The 21,010-nt window shown below is 44.5% G+C and overlaps 1 protein-coding gene across 1 annotated transcript in view; it reads left to right on the top strand.

Moving 5' to 3' along the window:
* CASP10 (caspase 10) overlaps positions 1–12,399 on the top strand; it is a 28,319-nt gene extending 15,920 nt beyond the window's left edge. Inside the window, 6 exon segments of the mRNA XM_010971860.3 lie at positions 3,338–3,374; positions 4,992–5,068; positions 5,647–5,755; positions 6,610–7,102; positions 8,332–8,443; positions 8,445–12,399. Coding sequence (XP_010970162.2) covers positions 3,338–3,374; positions 4,992–5,068; positions 5,647–5,755; positions 6,610–7,102; positions 8,332–8,443; positions 8,445–8,507 — 891 coding nt within the window. The 3' untranslated portion in view covers positions 8,508–12,399.
* The last annotated feature ends 8,611 nt before the right edge of the window (positions 12,400–21,010 follow it).

The raw sequence follows: 21,010 nt of genomic DNA, 5'->3' as shown, positions 1-21,010 counted from the left end.
GAGCTATTTCTCTCCCCCCCAGTTTTTTTTTCCTGAACTTTTAAAGAGTAACTTGCATACATCATGGCTCTTTACCCCTAAATACTTCAGTGTATATTTCCTAATAATAAGGGTATTCTTTTTCAGAATGATAGTACAGTTATCAAGGCAGCAAAGTTAAGTTAATACAATAGTTTCATCAAGTCAGTGGTCCATATTTCAATTTTATCTATTGAGCCAATAATATCTTTTACAGCTTTTTGGCCCCCAGTGCGTAATTCAATCTAGGATCATATACTGTATTTAGTGGTCATGTCTCTTTAGTCTCTTTGAATTTTTTCATTTCTACAACTTTTCTTTCTCTTTTGTGACATTGACACTTTTGAAGAATACAGTCACACCCCTCCACCTTCTATAAAAAAATAGAATTTTCCTCATTTTTTTGCATGTGGTATTACTTCACGATTAGACTCAAGCTGTATATTCTGGCCAGAATATTACATCGACGATACTGTGTCTTTCTCAGGGAGTTCCATCTGGAGGCACGTGGTGTTCATCAGCCCTCCAGTCATGATTTTAATTTTGACTATTTGGTCCAGATGTCTTATTTCTTCACTAGATAGTTAATTTTATACAGTGACTATTTTTTCCCTTGGAACTAATAATCAGCTGGTAGGAAGACATTTTAAGACCATGAAATTATCCCACCCCACATCAGAAGTGTCTCCCTAGATTGAGCATCCATTGATGATTCTTGTGTGGTTCAGTATTTACTGTGTTGGCTGAAAAGCAATGATTTTCACACTCCAGTATTCTCTCCACAGTTATGTCAGCACTCAGGATCCTACAGCAAGCAAGAGCCCTCCTTCCTCCCCCAAAAGTTATTTTGCCCACTAAATGTAATTTCTCCCCTCATCCACTTTTTTACCTAGTTTTGTGCTCAGAGACTGACTTGCAAGTGGAAACACACACACACACGACTTCCCCCTATGCCTACTGGAAACTGAGTAGTTTCTAAGGGGTGTGGCTCAGCCTTATCTCTGAAGTGCTGCTGCTTTGCTGCTGTTGGATGAGTCGGGCACTAGCAGTGGTGGTGCTGGGAGTGCAGGAGGCTTTGGGGGACATCACCTCACGTTACATACGTTCTCAACATCCCTCAGGTTTGGGAGGTGTCTTAAAAGTTATCTAGGCAACCCTGCCTCTGTCCATGATGTGACAGATAGACTAAAACTTGGTAAATTATCTCATGCTTCATATGTACCTGAAAGGTCTTTTTACATAAGAAGAGCATGGCCAACAATTGCATTTAATGAGAAGAAACTGTCGACAGAAATAATCAATAAACAATCTATAATAGGAACAGAAAAGAGTTTTATTTGAGCCAAACTGATGACGATAGCCCGGAAGACGGCCTCTCAGATAACTCTGAGGAACTGCTCTGGAGAAGCATGGTTTTCAGCACAGTTTTATGGCTTGTCAGAGTAACGAATATCAAACAAGTCAGGGATACTTTCCTTCAAGGTTTCAAAAACAAACAAAAACCAACAAAAAATAGACCAGCATGTACACAGTGAGTCAGTGTGGACTTGGGACCTGGGAAGGGAGTTTTATCATGGAAGAAGTATCAGCATTGGTGCCCCAGGAAAGGAGGCATTTAATCTTAATTACTAACCATGGACATTCTTTACTTCTGGCTTACGCATCCTTTTCTTTAATAATTAAATTAGATAAATGATGTGTGTTTGATAGACCACAAACAGGCTGTTCTAGTTATTATAAAATTCAAGTTAATTCATATATAAGCCAGATTGACTTCCCCATACCTTAATAAATGAAATTTTCTTCTTTCAAAACTGTATTTCAAGCAACTCCCCTAATTTGTTTAAAAATCAAATTAATATTTTTGAGTGTGGCCTAACGTTTTCTTAAAGAGAGGCATGCCTTTCCTTTGAGGAGACATAACAGCTCCTTTTTAAGGCCTAACTGGACCCCTCTGGAAAGAAGACTAAGTGTGACCAGGCAGTGGGCCGTTCATTCATTCATTCCTCTGACGCAGATACTTAGGAAGAGTCAATGGGGTTTGCAATATTCTCAAAGAGAGCAGGACAGACCCTAAAGCTTATTCCTGGTCCCGTTTCTGGCTGATTTTATCGGCACAAAGGTGGAGACAAATCAAGGAAACCTGGGGCCAGGAGTTGCTGGGCTGAACCCACTGTGGTAGCTGTGATGCCCTTAATCCCGGAAAATGCACTCAGCTGCTTTCAAAACCAACTGGACAAACCCAGAAAACAGCCTATCTAGCCCTTGAATGCCATTGGGAAGGACTCTAAGATTCTGAAGAAGGGGAAATGCGTCTTGTGAAAAGAAAAGCAGGAGTCCTTTTGGGAAGTGAAACGAAATTTCTTTGCATTTGTTCTCTGAGCGCCGAGCCGGGGACAGCAGCACCTCAGAGATTCAGGCTGAACCACATCCCTTAGCAGCAACTCCGATTCTCACAGGCAGCCTGGGGGCGAGGCAGTGCAGCTCTGTCCCTCTCCAAGAGAACTCACCCAACCGCAGCCAGAAGCCTAGTGGGCTCCTGTGGGGCGGCATCCCCAGTGACATGCCCGTCACCTCCGACAGGTGTCCTGGTGCAGCCCATCACACAGCCAGCGTCATCCCCTTCCCAGAACACCTTTGTCACAGCCCCTTTGGGGTCTTCGGCTGTAGCTAAGGGCTGGGGGCCATGGGAGTAAGGTGGATGGGGAGAAGATGCAGAAAACAAGGGCCCTAGACCATGTTTCAATTTTGTATTTAATTTTATAAAACTAACAGTAGAAACTATGGAGTCCCCTCAGAGATGCCTGCATCGCATCCCTACCCTGCTTCTCCTCCCCCATAGACTACCATTTTTACTTGTTTTTTGATTTATCCTATTGAAAAAAATCCACCCATATCTCTCTTTTATTATATTCATGTATAGATACTATTCTTCTCCTTACTTCCTTCATGTCGCAGTGTCTCCTGGGAAAGTGTGTAGAGATGGCTTTTTGTCTTCTGCCGCACTGTGTGATGAGCCATTGTTATTCTGACCACTCCCTGTCGGCCAACATTAGGGTTATTTCTAGTCCTCAGCTACTCCAAATAATGCTGCAATGACCAAATATCTTTGTACATGCATGATATATTTTTGCCGCTGTGTCTTTGTGAACTTTCCCGTTTGGAAGGAGGGAGCCGATTCTTTCCTTGTCAGTTGCCAGTAACCTTTTCTATGGCTGGGGACCAGGTAACTTCTTCTCTGCATCAAGCCTAGACTTTCAGCCCTCACCCTAACTGTGTGAATTTCCTGCAAGTCATCAATTTCCTCTCTCCCCAACAGGAGGGGTCCTGGCAAGATGAGCATGCAGGGAGTAACCGTAAGTGTTTCTAATACACTTTTGTTAAGTTGGATCAGTACAGTAGGAATAGATATTTGATATACGCCAAGCAATTTGGGGTGACTTGGGAGAAGGTTTACAAATTAGTGGAGAATTCCGTTCTAATTCAGCAAGCCACTGAACGCCTGGATTATACCAGGCCATGGTGGGGATGGAGAGAGGGTGGTTTATACTCCTAAAGCCTAGCAGAGCCACACAGCAGAGTCTGGGGAACACAGAGCTGTTCTCCCTCCACCCTCAGAATGAAGTCACCCTCTGCGGGAGGGAAGGAACCCTTGGCGTGCAGAAGCACTCAGGCCAGCAGCGACGGAGCAGAATGTTGAGTCTGAGGGAATGTCTTCTTCTGTGGAGCAGTGTGGTTCCAGATACTGATTGTATTTTTCAGAGGGAGAGAGGCAGGCAGAGACTTGGCAACAGTGTGTTTAATCCTCTGAATTCTTGCCCAGAAACCATGACCTTGAAAAATATTTCAGAATCTGTCACTGGGCTAAACTGCTTACAAACAAGCAGGTTTTTGGTGTTCTCTCTGTGATGTGTCCATTCCTCTTTTTTTTTTTTTTTTCCTGGAAATTTAAACTTCAGAATCCAACAACCCCCACTTTCCTAGGCATCTTTGTCTTTCTGATGGGGAGGTTGCATGATAGGTTGCCGACAAGAGTTACCACCCCTGAGCTCTTGTCACGTGCAAGGCGCCGTTCCAAGAGCTTTGTAGGACTTAATCTCTTCTAATCTTCTAGTCACCTGGAGATAGGGAACACCATATTCTCATTTAGTGATGAGGAAACTGGGACCCAAGAGGTCTAGTCCTTTGCTGAAGGTCATGCAGCTAGAATGGAATGGAGCTCGGATTTGAACCCAGGACGTACCCTCTGAAGTCCTGGCTCGACCTCTGTGTAGCTACAAGAGCTCAGACAGTGGTTTCACTTCTCTGAAAACTAAGCATGTTTCCTTTAGCTTTGAAGGAAATTCTGTGGTTTCAAAGTATAGACCTGGCTTCCCTGAAGGGTTACATTCTCCCACAGTAAAGAGGAATTTACAGGTGCATAGGACTGCAGTGGGGATCCCTTTTAGTAGGTTCTCTGATCTGGGGATCCAGACTTGTCAGTCTGAGCTGAACACCCAGGACTGACCCTTAACTGTGAGATGAGGGCAGAGCTTCCTGAATTCTACTGAAAACCTGCCAGGGATGCATGGGAGCAGAAAGGCTTCAAGTTACATTTTCCCGTTAATGTCATCTGACAACTCAACTTTGGCTTCCTCTCTACAAGGGATTCTCATCCAGAGGAACCAGGGAGTTTGCAGGCACCCTTCAAAGCAGTACAGTCCTCAGCCAGTGCCAAAGGCATGACTAAGTGCATCCCAGGGCTATGGTGATTTTTGCTCTGCCCAGATTGGGTTGCTGGGTCTTTTTTTCCCCCCTTTCTATTTGGTGTCTGCCCAGCCTCTCTCTAGCCAGTGACATAAATACTGACTCAACCCAATCAAGCTTTTTACCAGGAATGCTTGAGGTGATTCCAAACTAGCCTCTGTAAGGAAATCTGTAATCTAAGTGTTTGGGGAAAGATATGTGAAGAGTCTGAATACTTGTCTTTCTAGGTGACAGAGCAACCCCGGTCTCCACGGAGATGTCAGGAGCATCTGTTGACACTGTAACATCTGAAACCAACACAAAGGTTTGGACTGTTCCTTCAGGTCTTCTCCGGCTAGGGTCCAGCCATTAAGGACTTTGTGGGCTCCGATTTTTGTTTCTTTCTTGGTTCTTCTTCCTCTGTCTGTGATTATCTCTGTCCTTTTCATCTTTTTCTGTAATAATCAGAAGGTGTCCTGATTTTTGGCTGTGGAGGTAATGTTATCGCCCTTTCAGTCACACCCTTTGAATTATTTCCAGAATAATTGGTAATCCAAAAATTACCATTTGACATTTTTGTTGTCTTCTTAGAACCTTACCTATGCTTTCTTCACTTTGCTGATTATAAAAAGGAAGATGCTTTACATAAATCCTGGATTTGCCAAAGTTACAAATATATATTCTGTTATTTAACACTGAGAATTGACATTCTGCAATCAGACCAGGTGAAGTCTGAATTTTAATGAGGACGTGGCATTCCACCTTAGAATTAATCAGTTACTTCCAAACCAGGGTCTTGAGAACTCTTTGTCTTTGGTATGGAAAAATGGAGTGGTTGGTTAGAAACATTAAGTCCTTAAAATGAGGATCCCCTAGTAAACGTTTCCTATCTCTTCTTTCAAGGAGACTGCTGTGTACAGGATGGATCGGAGACACAGAGGGCACTGTGTTGTTGTCAACAACCACAGCTTCACCTCACTGTCAGAAAGACCAGGGACCAATAAAGATGCTGGTAGGAAAGTCTGCAAGTGTATGAAATGCAAGTTCGGGGTCTTAAAATCATTTTTTTATCTTCACATTTTCTTTCTGTAGTTTTTCTCTTCCATGTAAATACAAGGATATCATAATGTCTTAGTCCATCTGATGGTTTCTAATACCATAAACTAGATGGCTCATAAACAAGAAACATTTCTTTCTCACAGTTCTGGAGGCTGGAAAGTCCAAAATCAAGGCTCTGGCATTTTGGTGTCTGGTGAGAGCCTGCTCCCTAGATGGCTGTCTTCTCTCTGTAACCTCGCTCGGTGGCAGGGCCAGAGAGCCACATGAGGTCTCTTTCTGGGCTCCACCCTCATGACCTCAGCACCTCCCAAAGGCTCACTTCCTAATATCCTCACTTTGGAGGTTAAGGTTCAACATATGAATTTTATGGGGGACACAAACATTCAGACCAGAGCACTTGGGTGTCACCAACCTGCTTAAAGAGTGACAAGCATCCCTGACCATTTATGGTTTGAGAGAGAGCACCTGGGTTAGTGTGAGAAAACCTGGGTTTGAGTCCTGCCTCCACCTCTAACCAGGTCTGTGGGAGAGGCCCGTGGGAGAGGCCCGGGGCCTCAGCTGCCTCGTCTGTGAGACAGGATCAAACTCCGGCCTCTGTTGACTCTTGGGATCATTGTGATAGCGCTGTGGGTCCATGAAAAGGCAGGTTAACTGTAAAAATTTACTGCTATGGAAGTTAAAAAAAAGAAACCCAAAGCGTCAGGCTATTTGCTATGCAATTTTTATAAAATTAACATTGTTTCACCCCTTTGTTTTATTTTGTTTCTCATCATTTCACTATTTCCTCTTTCTCTCCTTTTTTTTAAGAGTGTCTGGAGCGCGTGTTTCAGTGGCTCGGGTTCAGCGTACAAGTGTATGTTAACGTGACTAAAAGTCGCCTAGAGGAGGTTCTGCGGGAATATAAGAGTCATCCAGGCCATGCTGATGGAGACTGCTTTGTGTTCTGTGTTCTGACCCACGGGAAATTTGGAGCTGTCTACTCTTCTGATGGGGACCTCATTCCCATTCGGGAGATCATGTCTTACTTCACAGCCCAGCAGTGCCCCGGCCTGGCTCACAAACCCAAACTCTTTTTCATCCAAGCCTGTCAAGGTGAAGAGATACAACCCTCCGTATCCATTGAGGCAGATGCTATAAATCCTGAGCACGTGACCCGTTCCCTCCAGGACAGCATTCCTGTTGAGGCGGATTTCCTTCTTGGCCTGGCCACTGTCCCCGGCTATGTATCTTTTCGGCATGTAGAGGAAGGTAGCTGGTACATCCAATCTCTGTATAATCATCTGAAGGAGTTGGTCCCAAGGTGAGAGTTTTGAGTTGTTCCATCCACCTACCTGTTCCTCCATCTATCCACCCACCCATGCATCCATCCATGCATGCATCCATCCATCCATCCATCCAACAAACCTGTATTGAGCACCAGCAAGGAAGATACAGAATAAAAAAAGATACAGTGCCTGCCCTCAAGCTGCTCACACTCTAGAGGGATAGACAAGTTGACGAGGAAGATCATCCCCAGTGGTAAATATACATTGTAAAGCACAGGTGTTACGGGAACGTATAGAACCAGCACCTCACCCATATTTGGAGCATCAGGGGAGGTGTCGAGATGACAAGTGGTGGTCAGTGGAATATGGGGGCCAGTGTTCTAAGTGCTTTACATAAATTCCCTCATCTAGTTATTATGGCAGCCCTTCAAACCGATACCATTTGAGAGCTGAGAAAACAGGCATAGTGAAGTAAGTAAACTGCCCGGGCCCACATAATCAGTGAGTGGTGAAAGCATAATTCAAACTTGAGTTCTGTCTCCAGACCCTATGCTTTACTTCCAGTGATAATGTTTTGCCCACTCTTGGAACATTCTAGTAAATGGTACACATCCCACAACCCCTGGCTCAAATGCTACCTCCTCTTTGGAGCCTTCTCGTGTCCTCGCAGCCAGACATGCTGTCTTTCTCCTTGGAACTTGCAGTGGAAACTTGACCTTCTTTTCATATGGTGTTGGTTGCATTCTGCCTTGTATTATGGAGTTTATCCATATGCCAACCTTGTTATGTTTCATGTCTGCATTCTAAGGGTTTAAGTTCAGGAGTTGTGTCATGTTTATCTTCATATCCCTCCCCAAACCAAAATAGAGGGCATTACTAATAGCGGTCTCTCTCTATTTCTATCGTCTTCTATCTATTGTATCTCTATCTACCTATCTATCTATCTATCCATCCACCAGCTTGAAGGAAGAACATGGAAAAATAATCAGATGCAAAATGCCTTTGTGGATGAAGTACATTAAAATATAAGGTGTGATTATTATAATATCCTTAAATACTGAATATAGAATTGAAAAATTTTATATCATTTGGCATTTCATTTTCAATTTCAAAAAAAAATATTTTTTTGTATTTGGCAAGATTTGAGTTAGAATCTTGGCATGTTAGACTGGTAAGAAGCCATATGTTTTAGGGTCTTTTTTCTAAGACCTGGTACGTGATTTCTGTCTCCCAGTTGAAAGTATTTTTTCTTCTCTGCCTGCAGACAGGAAGATATCTTATCCATTCTCACCGCTGTCAACGATGATGTGAGTCGACAAGTGGACAAACGCGGAAAAAAAAAACAGATGCCTCAGCCTGCTTTCACACTACGTAAGAAAGTCATATTCCCTGTCCCACAGGAAGAGCTTTTATTATAGTGGAATTCTGATCAACTTGTAGATGTGAAAAGACCCTTTGACCATCATTTCCAACCTCCCACCCCTCATAGAAACCAGTGACAGATGGTGAGCTGGCCTCCGCCTATCATTCTAGTAATAGGAAATGCCCTAAGTTCTGACGCAACAAATTCTGGGGTTTTTTTTTTCCCTTTTTGATAAGTCTAACTGTTAGAAAAAATTTTTCTTATTGAAGACTTGGATTGTTGTCTTGAATTTAGTTGTGCACCCTGAGAAAAAAGCAATCAGCCTTGGTTTGTGCATCTGTGAAGTAAAAGGTGGGACCTGGTATATTTTAAGGTTCCTTTTGTCTCAGAACCACTATTCGTGGCCTTGACTGAGCCTAGATTCCCCCTTGTTATACTTCTGTATCCCCTCTGCATGGCCTTGTTTTGGACACTGGGTGATGATGAGGTCATGGTTTGCTGACCCCCTCTCTGCTCTCCCCCCAAATTTGGTCTATGCTGCACCCATGTCTTGCTTCAGTGTAAGGAAGGCATTCCTGCAGGAGCTGTTTCTCTTGGGCTGGGAAGAGGGTTGGCTCTAGGAAGATGACAACTCCGTGTGAAGAGAGACACATTCAGCTACTCTGGGAGCAGAAACTCTACAACCTTGTGTTAAATTCCACGTTGGTCAGAACTTTTCAAATGCTGATGACGGAACACCTACCTCGAACCAACGAAAGCAAAGAAGAAAACTGATTGCCTCTTTCACCTGAAAACACACGAACAGGAAGACTGGCTTCAGCTGAGGCTTGAATCAGGACTAAATCTGCAGCACATCATCTCTCTCGGCCAGAATCCTCAGGGTTGGCAGCTGACTGTAGTCAATAGCCCCCACCTTGTCTCTAACACACTCTGCTCCTCTGGACCAAAGTGGTGGGGAGAGAGGCTGCCTCAGGGACTGAGTTGTTCACAGGGCTTGTTGCTCTCTCTTTAGCCAGAGGAGTGTCTGGCTGAGTCTTGTGGAGGGGGTGGTTCTGTATGGAAGCCTTGATATTTTTAAAATTAAGGTTTTGAACACTTTTGTGTACTAAACTTTTTGCTTAAATTTCAAGAGGGATTTTGAATTCTTAGAAGGAATTAAATGTTAATTCCTGGAAGGAGGGAGACTGAAAGTCCTGTGGGTAAGGACTTCATTTACACACGAAGAAGCTGAAGCCCAAGGAGACAGACTGATTTGCTACAGCCTCCAGCCAGTTACTGTTTACAGGATTTTATTTCCAACTTAAATGAACTAGAATGTCATGGGTCATAACAGGACTTTACTAATGTTTCCTGGTTATGCAGGTTGCTCATGAAAGATGTCAGAGAATGAAGAAAAATAACTCAGTGGTGCTTGATTTGAGAATTATTTCTGTGGAGGTCACATTAATGCCTGGCAAATTTGCAGTGAGAAATATTCATAAGAACCTTGTTACAATGTAGCAAGTAATTATGTGGATTTGAATGTAAGTTGACCAAGGAAACTAATATATATGTAAAGATGATTTTCCAAAACCATTGTTCATACGTGTCAAAGCTAACAAATAGCTTGGTGGTTACTGTCTTTGTCCAGTTGGATATACACAGCTTTTGGACATTTGATAGTCCTTTGCAAGTGATGGATGGTCTGATACAAAGGAAAGAGCAAAGGATCTGGAGAGAGAAGCCTTGGTTTTCTGTTGTACGCTGTGACTCCCTTGCTCTGAGACACTATATCAAGCTAGTTTTTTAAGCCTTGTCTATGAAGAGGAAAAGTATTATCTGTTGGGAGGATTAAGGTTGAAATCTAATTGTGATGCAATGCGTGTAAGGCCTTTGGGTGGCAAGTCTTCTGGTAGTAACCTCAGTGGAAACGGCAGAGCTCGTATTCCTTTGCCCCTAATTCCAGCTGACTTTTAGCCTCAAATCAACACTAGCAACACCCACCGACATTCTCTGAGTGAGGAACAAGACTAGCTCTGGGCTCTGAGTCCAGCTGGACAAGGCACCGCTGATGATGGACTGTCCTGCCCCAGAAACCTGTGGGGCTTGTGCTCGGCCTCTGGTCCCTCGCCTCTGGTCTACTTTATATTTCTGTTCCACTGGACCTTAGTGCTTGTGCAAAGCTAAACTCCAGAATCAGGAAACTTTCTATGAACTTTCTTTTCAGAGGCCCCTAGCAAACACTTGAGAAGTCACTAGAGATCTATGTCTGTGAATCGTCTGTACAGACGCCAGGAGTGTGGTCATTCTTCGCTCATTTTTTCTAAATGGAGCATGTACACACTTGTCTCTTGTCTGTACGTATGTGTGTGTGTGTGTGTGTGTGTGTGTGTGTGTGTGTGAATTTAGAGTCCAGAGACAACAGCAGGTGATTTGGTCACAGCTACTTGGTAGTGGCGACAACCATTGTCTACCTACCTGGATATTTATGATGAAAACGGGCAAACTGAGTAAGTTTCTGTATAGTTTGCCTAGTTTTGCTCAACCTACAAGAGCTGTAGTTAATTCTTTCTTTTCCCTTCTTTCTCTCTCAGAAGTTTGGCTTCTACCAAATAAGATAAAGGACATGAAAACTCTTGATAGAGCATTATGCAAGTGTTAGTTATTTAATAACAATACTGCCGGTGTGTAACATTGTCAGTTCTAGTCACTACAGCATCCTACTGGGCTCTGCTTCAGGGATTCACCATGGTGGGTGGCCGGTTTGATATCGTGGCATTTCCCTTAGCAATACATTATATCCCGCCAGTGCTCAGGTAATTTAAACACATAAGCAACTTCATATTTAAGCACTGCCACGTAACTTCTGTGCTCACATCCTGGCACCCATAGAAAGCAATGAACCTTACACTGCATTTTTTAATGTAGCATGGATTAGGGTCCCTGGCTGGGGTCCCCAGATTTACTGTCAGGTGCCAGTGGTTAATCTGTTGGAAATCTTTCTCCCATCCATCCTCTTACCCCATGACAGACTCCTGCTCCGCCATCCCTCCCCTCCGCTTAACTCTTCCAGCAAAGGGAACTCATACCATACGCCGAGTTGCGGATTCGGGAGACCCCGAGGTCCAGCCTTCCGAGTGGAGGATTTGCAATCCTGCCACCTGGTTTCACTTGTGGACGGCTTTCATTTTTTCTCTGCTGGACTTGAATTGATCCCCTTAGAATGTCCTTAAACCACTGGTTCTCATTCTCAACTCGAGCCACACCAAACCAGTGTAACGGTCTCCTGGTGAGATACATGCTGCACGTGACAAGCATTTTTGGTTTTTTTTTTAACTTCTTTTTTTTCTAGTAGGGTCTGGGTCTTGTCAAAAGTCTACAGTTTGCTCTTAAGGTTGTGGTAAGACTATAGAGACACATTTGTATCTTTAAACAGAAACTGCATTCTGAAAGTAGATCTCTTAAAAAAAGCACTGAAGGGAATTTCCTGTTTAAAAGAAAGAGCCATTTGTCAATACAAACAACTGTTCCTTAATGTAAATTTTGCACATATAAAATTTTAAAAGAGAGTTTTTCTATTTAAAATGCTAAATTGTATTAAATTTTACTTTTTAAATTTATTTTTGAATAGGGTTTATCTTTACATTGTTAGGGTGTATTGGAAGGGTGTTCAAGAAAAGTCTTGGCCCCATTTCTGTCCACTGTATGCCCAGTCCTCTCTCCTCCTCATTCCATAGATAATTCCAGGGTTTCTTAGTGCAAATGCAACAAATACAAATATATGTGCATTTTAAAATAGGTTATTCTTGACACAGAGTACATACACTGTGAAACTCACATCTCATTTGGTCTTATTTTGAATGATTCTGTGAGATGCCTAGAAATACTGGTACAATTCTAGAACAGGAATAACTTTATGAGCTTTGTGGACTGAGCACTTGTTATAGTAGTAATTGCATTACCAATAAATAGAGACATTTTTCCTTTTTACTTTTGAGTAATATCTTTGATTTTACTTAATAACTTATTTTCTCCTTACATGGTGATATATGCACATTGTGAAATATTTGGGAAATACAAGAACACACAAAGAAGAAGAGTTAACTCATTTATGTTTCCATTTTGGCGTACACTTCCCCATGATTTCATTCTGTATTTGTCCCTGATCTTCCCCACCCTTTAAACGAGCCTAACCTCCATGTCCCTCAATCACAAATTCAGTCAACTTTGTCATTACCGATATCCGTACCTCTGCCCAAATCTCTCTGACAGCCACCTCCTACCATTCCATCACATTCCCTCTAGGACCCTCCCTCCAGCCCTCTTCAGTGCCATTAAGGCCTCTAGTCAGTCCATTGACCTTATCTGCCGTCTTTCCAATGTCAACACCGCCCCTCACTCCCTCTCTCCACCTCTACCCAGCTGGAGTCCACATGTCATCACTAAACTCCCTCTGTCACATCCACCCTCAACACCCTTTCCTTTGCCTCAGTCCTACTCATGGGGCAGAATCCCAACTCTGGTTAATCCCATGTCTGCTCACTCTACGTGTGTACTGGAATTCTCGATTGTGGCTGGTGAACAAACTCAACATTGCAGACGAGCCTCACTGAAAATTGACCACAAACCTCAAACAGGCTCTCCGTGTTTCCTGGAAATCTTGTGACATTTCCCTACTTCTGTCACCCTTTTGCTTTCTCAGACTATTTTATATGATCTTTGGTTTGCTCAGACCTCTGTCATCCTCTAGTCCCCTCACTTTCAGTTGAAGGTCTTACTCATTTCGCTAAGGGAAGTGATCAGAAAAGACTCCACCTTCCACCGCCAAGTCTCCCTGCCCACACGCACCTTAACCCTCACTTGCTGATTGCTCTCCTGTCAACAATGGGGGAGCTGCTGGGGCTTCTCCGGGGAGTCAGTGCCTCCTGTGGCGCAGGGACCATGCCATCCTGCTTACTCACCTCTGCAGCCCTCCCTCCTGTCTCCTTCCTGCTCTGTTGTCCTTCCCCTGTCTCCCAGAGCATTCCCCTCAATGCAAAACAGGCTGTACTTTCTCCTTCCTTCAATACAAAACAAAACAAAACAAAACTGAACCCCCCTAAAGCTTATCTTCTGTCAGGTGCTCAGAAGCGCCTCTGAAAGGAGGATTCCCGTGCTGGGGTTTTGTTCCGGAAGTGCTGTTGGGACTGGGAAGCAGGGCAGGGCAGGGGCGGAGGCAGGCAAGGCTGAAGCCACCCATGTTCTCTCAGCCTGGCCTGGCTGAGCGAAAATCCTGAGTCCCACTCTACCAGATGTCAGGCAGCCTGTGGGGCTTTTGTTTGTGTGTGTGTAGAGGGGGAGATAATTAGATTTATTTTTAGAGGAGGTACTGGGGATAGGAACCCAGGACCTCATGCATGCTAAGCATGCGCTCTACCACTGAGCTATACCCTTCCCCCTCCGTTAGGCTTTCATTGTCCCTCAGTCCTCTGTCCTTGGCTAAGAGCTGGCCCAGGTGGGGGAACTTAAACTTCCCCTAGTCTGAGGCCAGTCCCTAAAAAAGCCCCCCCCCCCCACAAAGGTGTGAGCCTTTAGAAGCAAAATCCCCTCCAAACAGGCAAGCTGGCGGGGGTGGAGTGGGGAAGGGGTGGGGCAGAGAGGGGGTGGAGTGGGGTAGGGAGTAGAGGGGATTGAAAAGGATCAGCAGAGATCTGGCAGGAGCACTGACAGCATCCCCTAGTCCCTCTGGACCCCACATCACATCTCCTCTTTCCATCCTTAGGCCTGTCCAGCATTGGCGTGGCCTAGGGCAACAGTAAAATCTGAGGCCCATAAACCACAGGTACGAATATAAATATACAACCAACTGCTCTCCTCTCCTACTGCCTCTTTGGAATGACTTGAGAGGCCAGGTTAGAATTTATTATTTCTGTGGTGGGTAGAGTGTCTGCTCCTGGTCCACAGTCGGCCCCTTTCTCTGCCCACCTCCTGCTCCTTCCAGATGACCCGAAGCACTAATAGGTGCAAAAGAACATGAAAAATGTCACACAGTCAGATCAGCATAGCCTTAATTAAGCACAGAATTTTGTGGAAGAATTTTCTACACTTTCAAACTAAAAGGTTAGAGCTATTTCTTAAGAAGTCCTACCTTTTCTTTACTAACCCACTATAGATCGGTCATTTGTGAATTTACCTAAGCAGAAACACTCTCCTCTTGATTATTTTAAAACTTGAAAAACAACATTGGAAAGCTAAAGAGTGAATCACAAGCTGGGACATGATAAGTGCCATACATATAACTGACAAGCAATCTAGAAATATATAAAGCCAGTATCTGCTGCAGTTTTGGGGGTGGTCATTTCTGCTGTGGTGATATAATTAGCATGGCCAAGGCAGAGATAAGGAGCATTGACTCACTCTTTATTGCCCCGAGCCATCCCTACTGCAAAATAGCCAGCCTGATACCTAGTCTGGAACAGGATGCCTGCAGATGAGAAACTCCCTTGTGACGCCTCTGAGTGCCCCAAGCCTGTTTTGATAAATTAGCATAAATCAAGGGGTTCAAATGCAGACCCAGCCCTTTTCATCTGTGCCCCCGACACCTCACTGCTGCTGACATCCCTCCATTCCCAAAATGCGCAACCGGAAGCTCAGTACTAGATCTGATCATCCTATGTTGCTGCTTATTTCACCCTTTGGAAGACTTCTCATCACCCCTACTCCTTCCTGACTCATGCCTCCCGACTCCTCAGCTCTGGCCACCCTGCGGGGAGACAGTGAGTTTTGGCTGGGGGCTTCTTGCTGTGGCCAGATTAGCAACTCCAGCACTTGGGTCTAGCCACTTGATGAGGCTGAAAATGACCACTCGGTGAGAGTGACAGAGAGATGTCACTGTTCTCGTGTTCCAGATCAGAAGATCAAGGCTCAGAAAAGCTAAGCAATGAACATGGTCACACTGCTAGAAAGTGGGAAGGATCAGCGTTGAACTCTATCTGGTGACTTCCAAGTTCCTGACCTTCCTGTCTGCACTACACTGCTTGAGTGGAAATAACCCCAGAAGGAGGGCAGGCCTACACAGGGTAACACACCCCATCCTTGTTCCTGGAGGTGGGGGCCTGGCCTCTTTGCCTGAGTTATCATCCTGAAATGTCCAGGACAAACCAATTTTATCAACAGTTTCAGCCCAGTGAGAAATGGACTTGGCCCAGGTTAAAGGCTGTGACAGAATTTGAAAATAGGCAGTTTTATTACTTATAAGAAATGTGATTCATTCTGCCAGTAATTGGAAGCACAGCTGTCTGTGGAAGAGGTAGGCTAGTTCAACTTCCTCCTCAAGCTCTGCACTGGATCCTTAGGTCTGGGAGCCCTGATGGTGATAAATCCATTCAGCCACGGCTCTCCAACCCCCTTTAATTAAAAAAATTTGGGGGAGGGTGGCGGTAATTAGATTTATTTATATTTATTTATTTTTAATGGAGGTACTGGGGATTGAACCCAGGACCTGGTGCATGCTGAGCACACACTCTACCACTGAGCTATACCCTCCTCCGTTGTGTTCACTGGGAAGTTACAGTTTCTGGGAAGTCATTCAGCGGCAGGAAGAGAACACGTGTGGGGACACTGAAGAGGCCCTCAGATCTCCCAAGGCTGGGAATCAGAACTGGCTGAAGAAGATGTGGCTGTGCCCACTGACCATTGAGAAGTTCCCTGGGCGGGGTCAGGGGCCAGAGCTTGTCTGCAGTCGGCAAGCGGGGCTGGTGAGCACGAAGGGGCTAACACAGTTCTCAGGGTGGGCACGAGTCAGGTGCTGGCAGCTGGGTCTGATCACCAGGAAGAGGAGCAGCGCAACCAGGAAGAGGAGCAGCGCAACCAGGAAGTCTCTCCCGCGGCTCTCGCTTGCTCTGTCCCTCCAGCGCCCTCTACCGACAAAGCCTAAGATTGAGCCAGCTGGCAAAGGAGGTGTATCACAGGGTGTAGCTTCGGCATCACGGAGCCGGACTCAGAGAGTGGACTGGAGCTGAGAGGCAATGCATTGGTTGATCCTGGCGCAATATAAACCCTGCTTTTGTAAACAAGATGGTGTATGTGACAAAGTATGTGCAGAGATGCTATAATAATATTTGTTCACACTTTATTTACTCTGCGTGGCAAGAGCTATTCTAAATATTTTGCAAATATTTGATTTTCATACTAACCCTCAAAGGCAGGAGTTGTTAATGTCTATACTCTATGAATGAGGAAACTGAAGCCCCGTGCTGTTAAATAACGTGCCCCAGGTCACACAGGCTAGCAAGTGGCCCAGCAAGAACCACGATGGCTTTACAAGCACAGAAGACTGAAAGAATCAAACTGTTAACAGTGGAGACCTCTTAAGGCAGCACTGAAAAGGCCATAGGAGAGGTTTTCACTTTTTTCTCAGTGCTTTAAATAAATACATACAGTGATTTTTAAAAATAGTGCTTTCTCTTTTGTTTTTGTATCTGTGAGGTTTTTTTTTGTTTTGTTTTGTTTTGTTTTGTTTTGTTTTGTTTTGGAGTCGGGGGAGTTCTATTTTTCTAAGTAACTAGAATCATTAATAAATGACAACTTCCCCTGCCAGGCGATCCGGGAGAACGGCAGGCAGCGGGGGAGGGCGTTTCCGCAGGGAGCGGCAGAGGCCCCATCAAAGGTTGAGAAAAGGCTGAGTCACACGCCTGAGCACTGGTTTCTGGCTCACTTAGTGTGAGTCTAATCTGTGACTGGTTATCCATGCCGAGCTTCCTGCCCGCCCTCCCCACCCCCAGCAGCTTCTGAGAGAAGGTGGCTAGTGGCTGCCCGAGGGAATTAGTATGCATGGAGCACTTGCTCTCTGTAAGATAATATACATAAGTAACCACCACGCTTCAGCATTAATTTACTCATTCGCTTGGCAACTTTATTAAGCAGTCATTTTTAATCCCTGTTTCCCAGATGGAAAGACCGAGGCTCAGGGAAGCAAGGGAAGGTATCTAGATCCTCAGCGAGAGGTCGAGCTGAAGGCAGATCTGTCTAATCCCAAAGTCCAAGCTCACCAGGCTGCTTTCTAGATAGTGAAAGACTTGGCTTCTTTCCCCAACTGCCTGCTTCTGGAAGGCTGACCCTGGTGGCTGACCAGCAACTTGAGATCCTTCCCAGAAACTGAGGGCTGCAGGGAAAGCCAGGCCAAGGGTGGAGCTTTGAGCAGGGTGCACAGGTTAGAGGGAGAATTCTAAAATGGTGCCCGTGGAGCCAGCATTAGCAAGGTAGCCTGAGATCATGAAAATGGCTCCTAACAGGGACTGACTCTCCTGGGGAGCACCCCAGTGGGTTCCTGCCTCTCTGGCAGACACTTCAAGATTAGTAAGTGGGTCCCCTTCACCTATGTTCCATGTGCTTTTCTATCTGGGGGTTTTGTGCAGTTTCCAGTTCATGTGAGTCTGCATACACCCCCTTTAAGACTAGGTTTCCATTCTCTTCGGTGGTTTTCCTGGATATATTCCTTGTTGGTTTTCAAAGCCAGGTGTTTTGGGAGCTTGTCTCTCCTGGGCAGGACCTAAGGGGCTGGGGTTCCTGATGTGGAGCCTGAATCCCGTGCTCCTCTGGGGAAAGACTTGTACCTTTGTGATCTCTCCCCAATGTAGATTGCTGCTTCTGGGGTGTGGTTTTAGGGGGTTTTTCCTGGTGATCCTACCTGTTGTTGTTTTTTGTTTGTTTGGGGGGGTTGTAATTAGATTTTTTTTTTTTAAAGTTATTATTAACTTACTGGTAATTGAACTGAGGACCTCCGGCATGTTAAGCAGGCACTCTACCACTGAGCTATACCCTCGCCCCTCTCCTACCTGTCTTGATACTGTCCTTTTACCCTTTGCTGTGGAGGCTCTGTTCATCCAGTTTTCTGGTCCCTTTCAGAGGGAATTATTCCATGTGCAGTTGTAGATTTGTTGTGTTCATGAGAGGAGGTGAATTCAAGATCTTCCTGTGTTGCCATCTTGAACCCTCTCCCTGGTTTCACTTCTTTTACCAAACACCCCAGTAAAGCATGCTGCTTTGTAAAGTCATTCGTTTACTTGGGCATCAGTGAATGGATGGTTCTATCTTCTGGTTTCATCCTGGCTCAGAAAGACAAAAGTGACAGTTGAGAATAGTAGCCTTTGGTTCTGTGCCAGTGCCACCTGTGGGCCAGTTTTGTGTGATGACTAAATAACAGCTTAGATGTCAGGCATGATTTGGGTGAAAAGGCTAGCCTGGGGAATAATAGAAAGAGGCACTCTATATTCTCATGAAACAACTTTAGCGTGAGCTTTGGGAACAGCTTGTTGGCAAATGGAGAACAGCTATGGGGTCCTGACTGAATGTGTAAGAAAAACTTGGAAAAAAGAGACATACTAAGCTGGAGTAGTCAAGGTTGGCTTCCTAGAGGAAGTGGACAGTGTTGTGCAAATTCACATTTTGGAATATCATTGGGAGAGAGTATTCCAAGCTAGGACAACCAATAATGGGGGGTTGGGGGGCAGCAACAGAGACAAAAGTGGGTGGAATAGCATGATGTTATCAGGGACCCAAGGCTGAGCTGGAGCTGACATGCACTAGTAAAGGGCTCTGAGAAGATTTGAGTGTCATTTGGGACAAGTAGAGGACTTGCTCTGTTTGAAGAAATATGCCTTGAGATATTTTGAGATAATTTCAGGGACTAGTCACGTCCCTTCCCAGCACAGGAAGCACTTAAACTTTCATCCTCTTTACTCCTCTGATAACGTATCATCTCTCCTCAGTCGTTAGGTATCTGTATCTAATTTCTGTATTTTGTTGTCAGATTTGTTTTTTACTTTTTGGTTATTACCAAGAGTTCTTAGGGATTCAGAGACACCCATCAGCTCGCTTTTCTTCCATGTTTCCACCTTAATTCTCAGGTATCTTGGGCTGATTGTGCTTTGGGTGCATATGCTTTCCTTAGTGGTCATGTCTCTCAGTTTCCCTTTCCCTCTGGCTTGAAAAGTTTCACCCTTTTTCAACAGAGGAACCCTCCCAGCTCAGATGTCATTGGTCATGGGCAGTCGTTGCCCCGTTGTCCATGCGCTTGCCCTGGGGAACTCCCACTGCAGCAGAACAGTGAAGCTTGTCCCTGGTGGCTTCAGACACAATCTGGTACAGCATTTGCCTGTTGATAAATGAAACCAAGCTCATGAAACCTGGCTTTCCTTTGCCTTTCTTTCCAATACCAGCGAGCCCCTACTCTCAGGGCGTTTGGGGGACGTTTGGTCCCATTTAGCCTGTTTACTTGTCCCTCTTGCCTTCTCGAGGGGGGAGTGTATAAATAAACAATCTCAAATTATTGCATAGAAATTCCTGAAGCGCTCACATTACTGAGGCAAGCACGCTTCTAGCATGTTGGAGGTAAGATGTAGACATGCAATGTCTCATAAGCCAAATCATGTGCAAGAATGCAGATTTGACCCAGAAATTCTCTTCTCCTTCAGGGCCTGTTGTCTTCAAGAATAGAGGAGAATTTTAAGGCCTATCCAGGCCTTTACATTTAAAAAAAAATAATTTATTCCTTTTGTTTGGTTTCTGTGGGGAGAAGGTAATGAGGTTTGTTTGTTTATTTATTTAGTTAGTTATTTACCTGCAGGTACTGAGTATTGAACCTAGGACCCGGCGCATGCTAAGCACGCACTCTACCCTCCAGAGTCTCACATTTCCTGTTATTTTTCTTTTTCCCTTCTTCCTCTATCCCCAGAGAAACATTAGAGTCATTCTTCCTTAGAAGAGCAGAAACATAATGAGGCCTCCTGTCATCACTTTTATTTTGCCTGGTGAAACAGCTAATGCTGGCCATTTAAAAGGGGAAAAAAAAGTAAGAATACAGGAAAAAAGTTAAACTTTTATACTCAGTTGACAAGGTAAAATATACGTTTATAGTAATTAAAATTAAACTACTTGAACAGAAAAATGGAACAGAGTAGACAGCCCAGAAATAGTCCCTAAAACATGAAAAGTGTGATGTAGGCAAAGGTACCACAAGTCAGCAGTGAATTGGGGAACATTAAATAAGTGGTGCGGGGACAACGAGCTGACTGCTTGGACAGAAAGTCAGGTTAGAGCCTCACCTTCCATTGTGTATTAAAATGAATTTGTCAGTATTTAAATTTAGATATTTAAACTTAAACTTTAAAAAAATCGATAAAAAATGGATTGAATTTCTTATCTCTGTGTGGGAAAGCTCCATTTAGGCTTAAAAGCAGTGAGAGAAACTGAGCAAGGAATATAATGAGAGGAGCAGAATGCACCGTTCCAGAGTGCGCCACTTCGGCGTGTGACTGAGCTTCTGAGCTGAAGACAACTAGGACCCAACAGACGCAGGAAGAGCTTTTTAGCTGACTGCAGAGGAGTCTTATTTTTATGGGTCTCCTGTATGCGTGAAATATGCTTTTTCGTGGTTGATGTTTTATGTCAATTGAATTGTTAGACCAACCAAAGAAACTAGAAGGGAAGAAGGGATAAGTCCTGCGATAGAAAGAAATGGTTTCATGAAGATGAAGTACGCCTGAAAGTCCTCACCGTTGACCAAATAGGTCAATACCAGAAACAAAGTGGGTAGGTTTGAATATCCAAGAATTTAAACTCT

The sequence above is a fragment of the Camelus bactrianus genome, chromosome 5, assembly GCF_048773025.1.
Source record: "Camelus bactrianus isolate YW-2024 breed Bactrian camel chromosome 5, ASM4877302v1, whole genome shotgun sequence".
Taxonomy (NCBI): Eukaryota; Metazoa; Chordata; class Mammalia; order Artiodactyla; family Camelidae; genus Camelus; species Camelus bactrianus.
The sequence above is the reverse complement of the archived record's forward strand: the minus strand, read 5'-3'. Positions and strand labels throughout refer to the sequence as shown.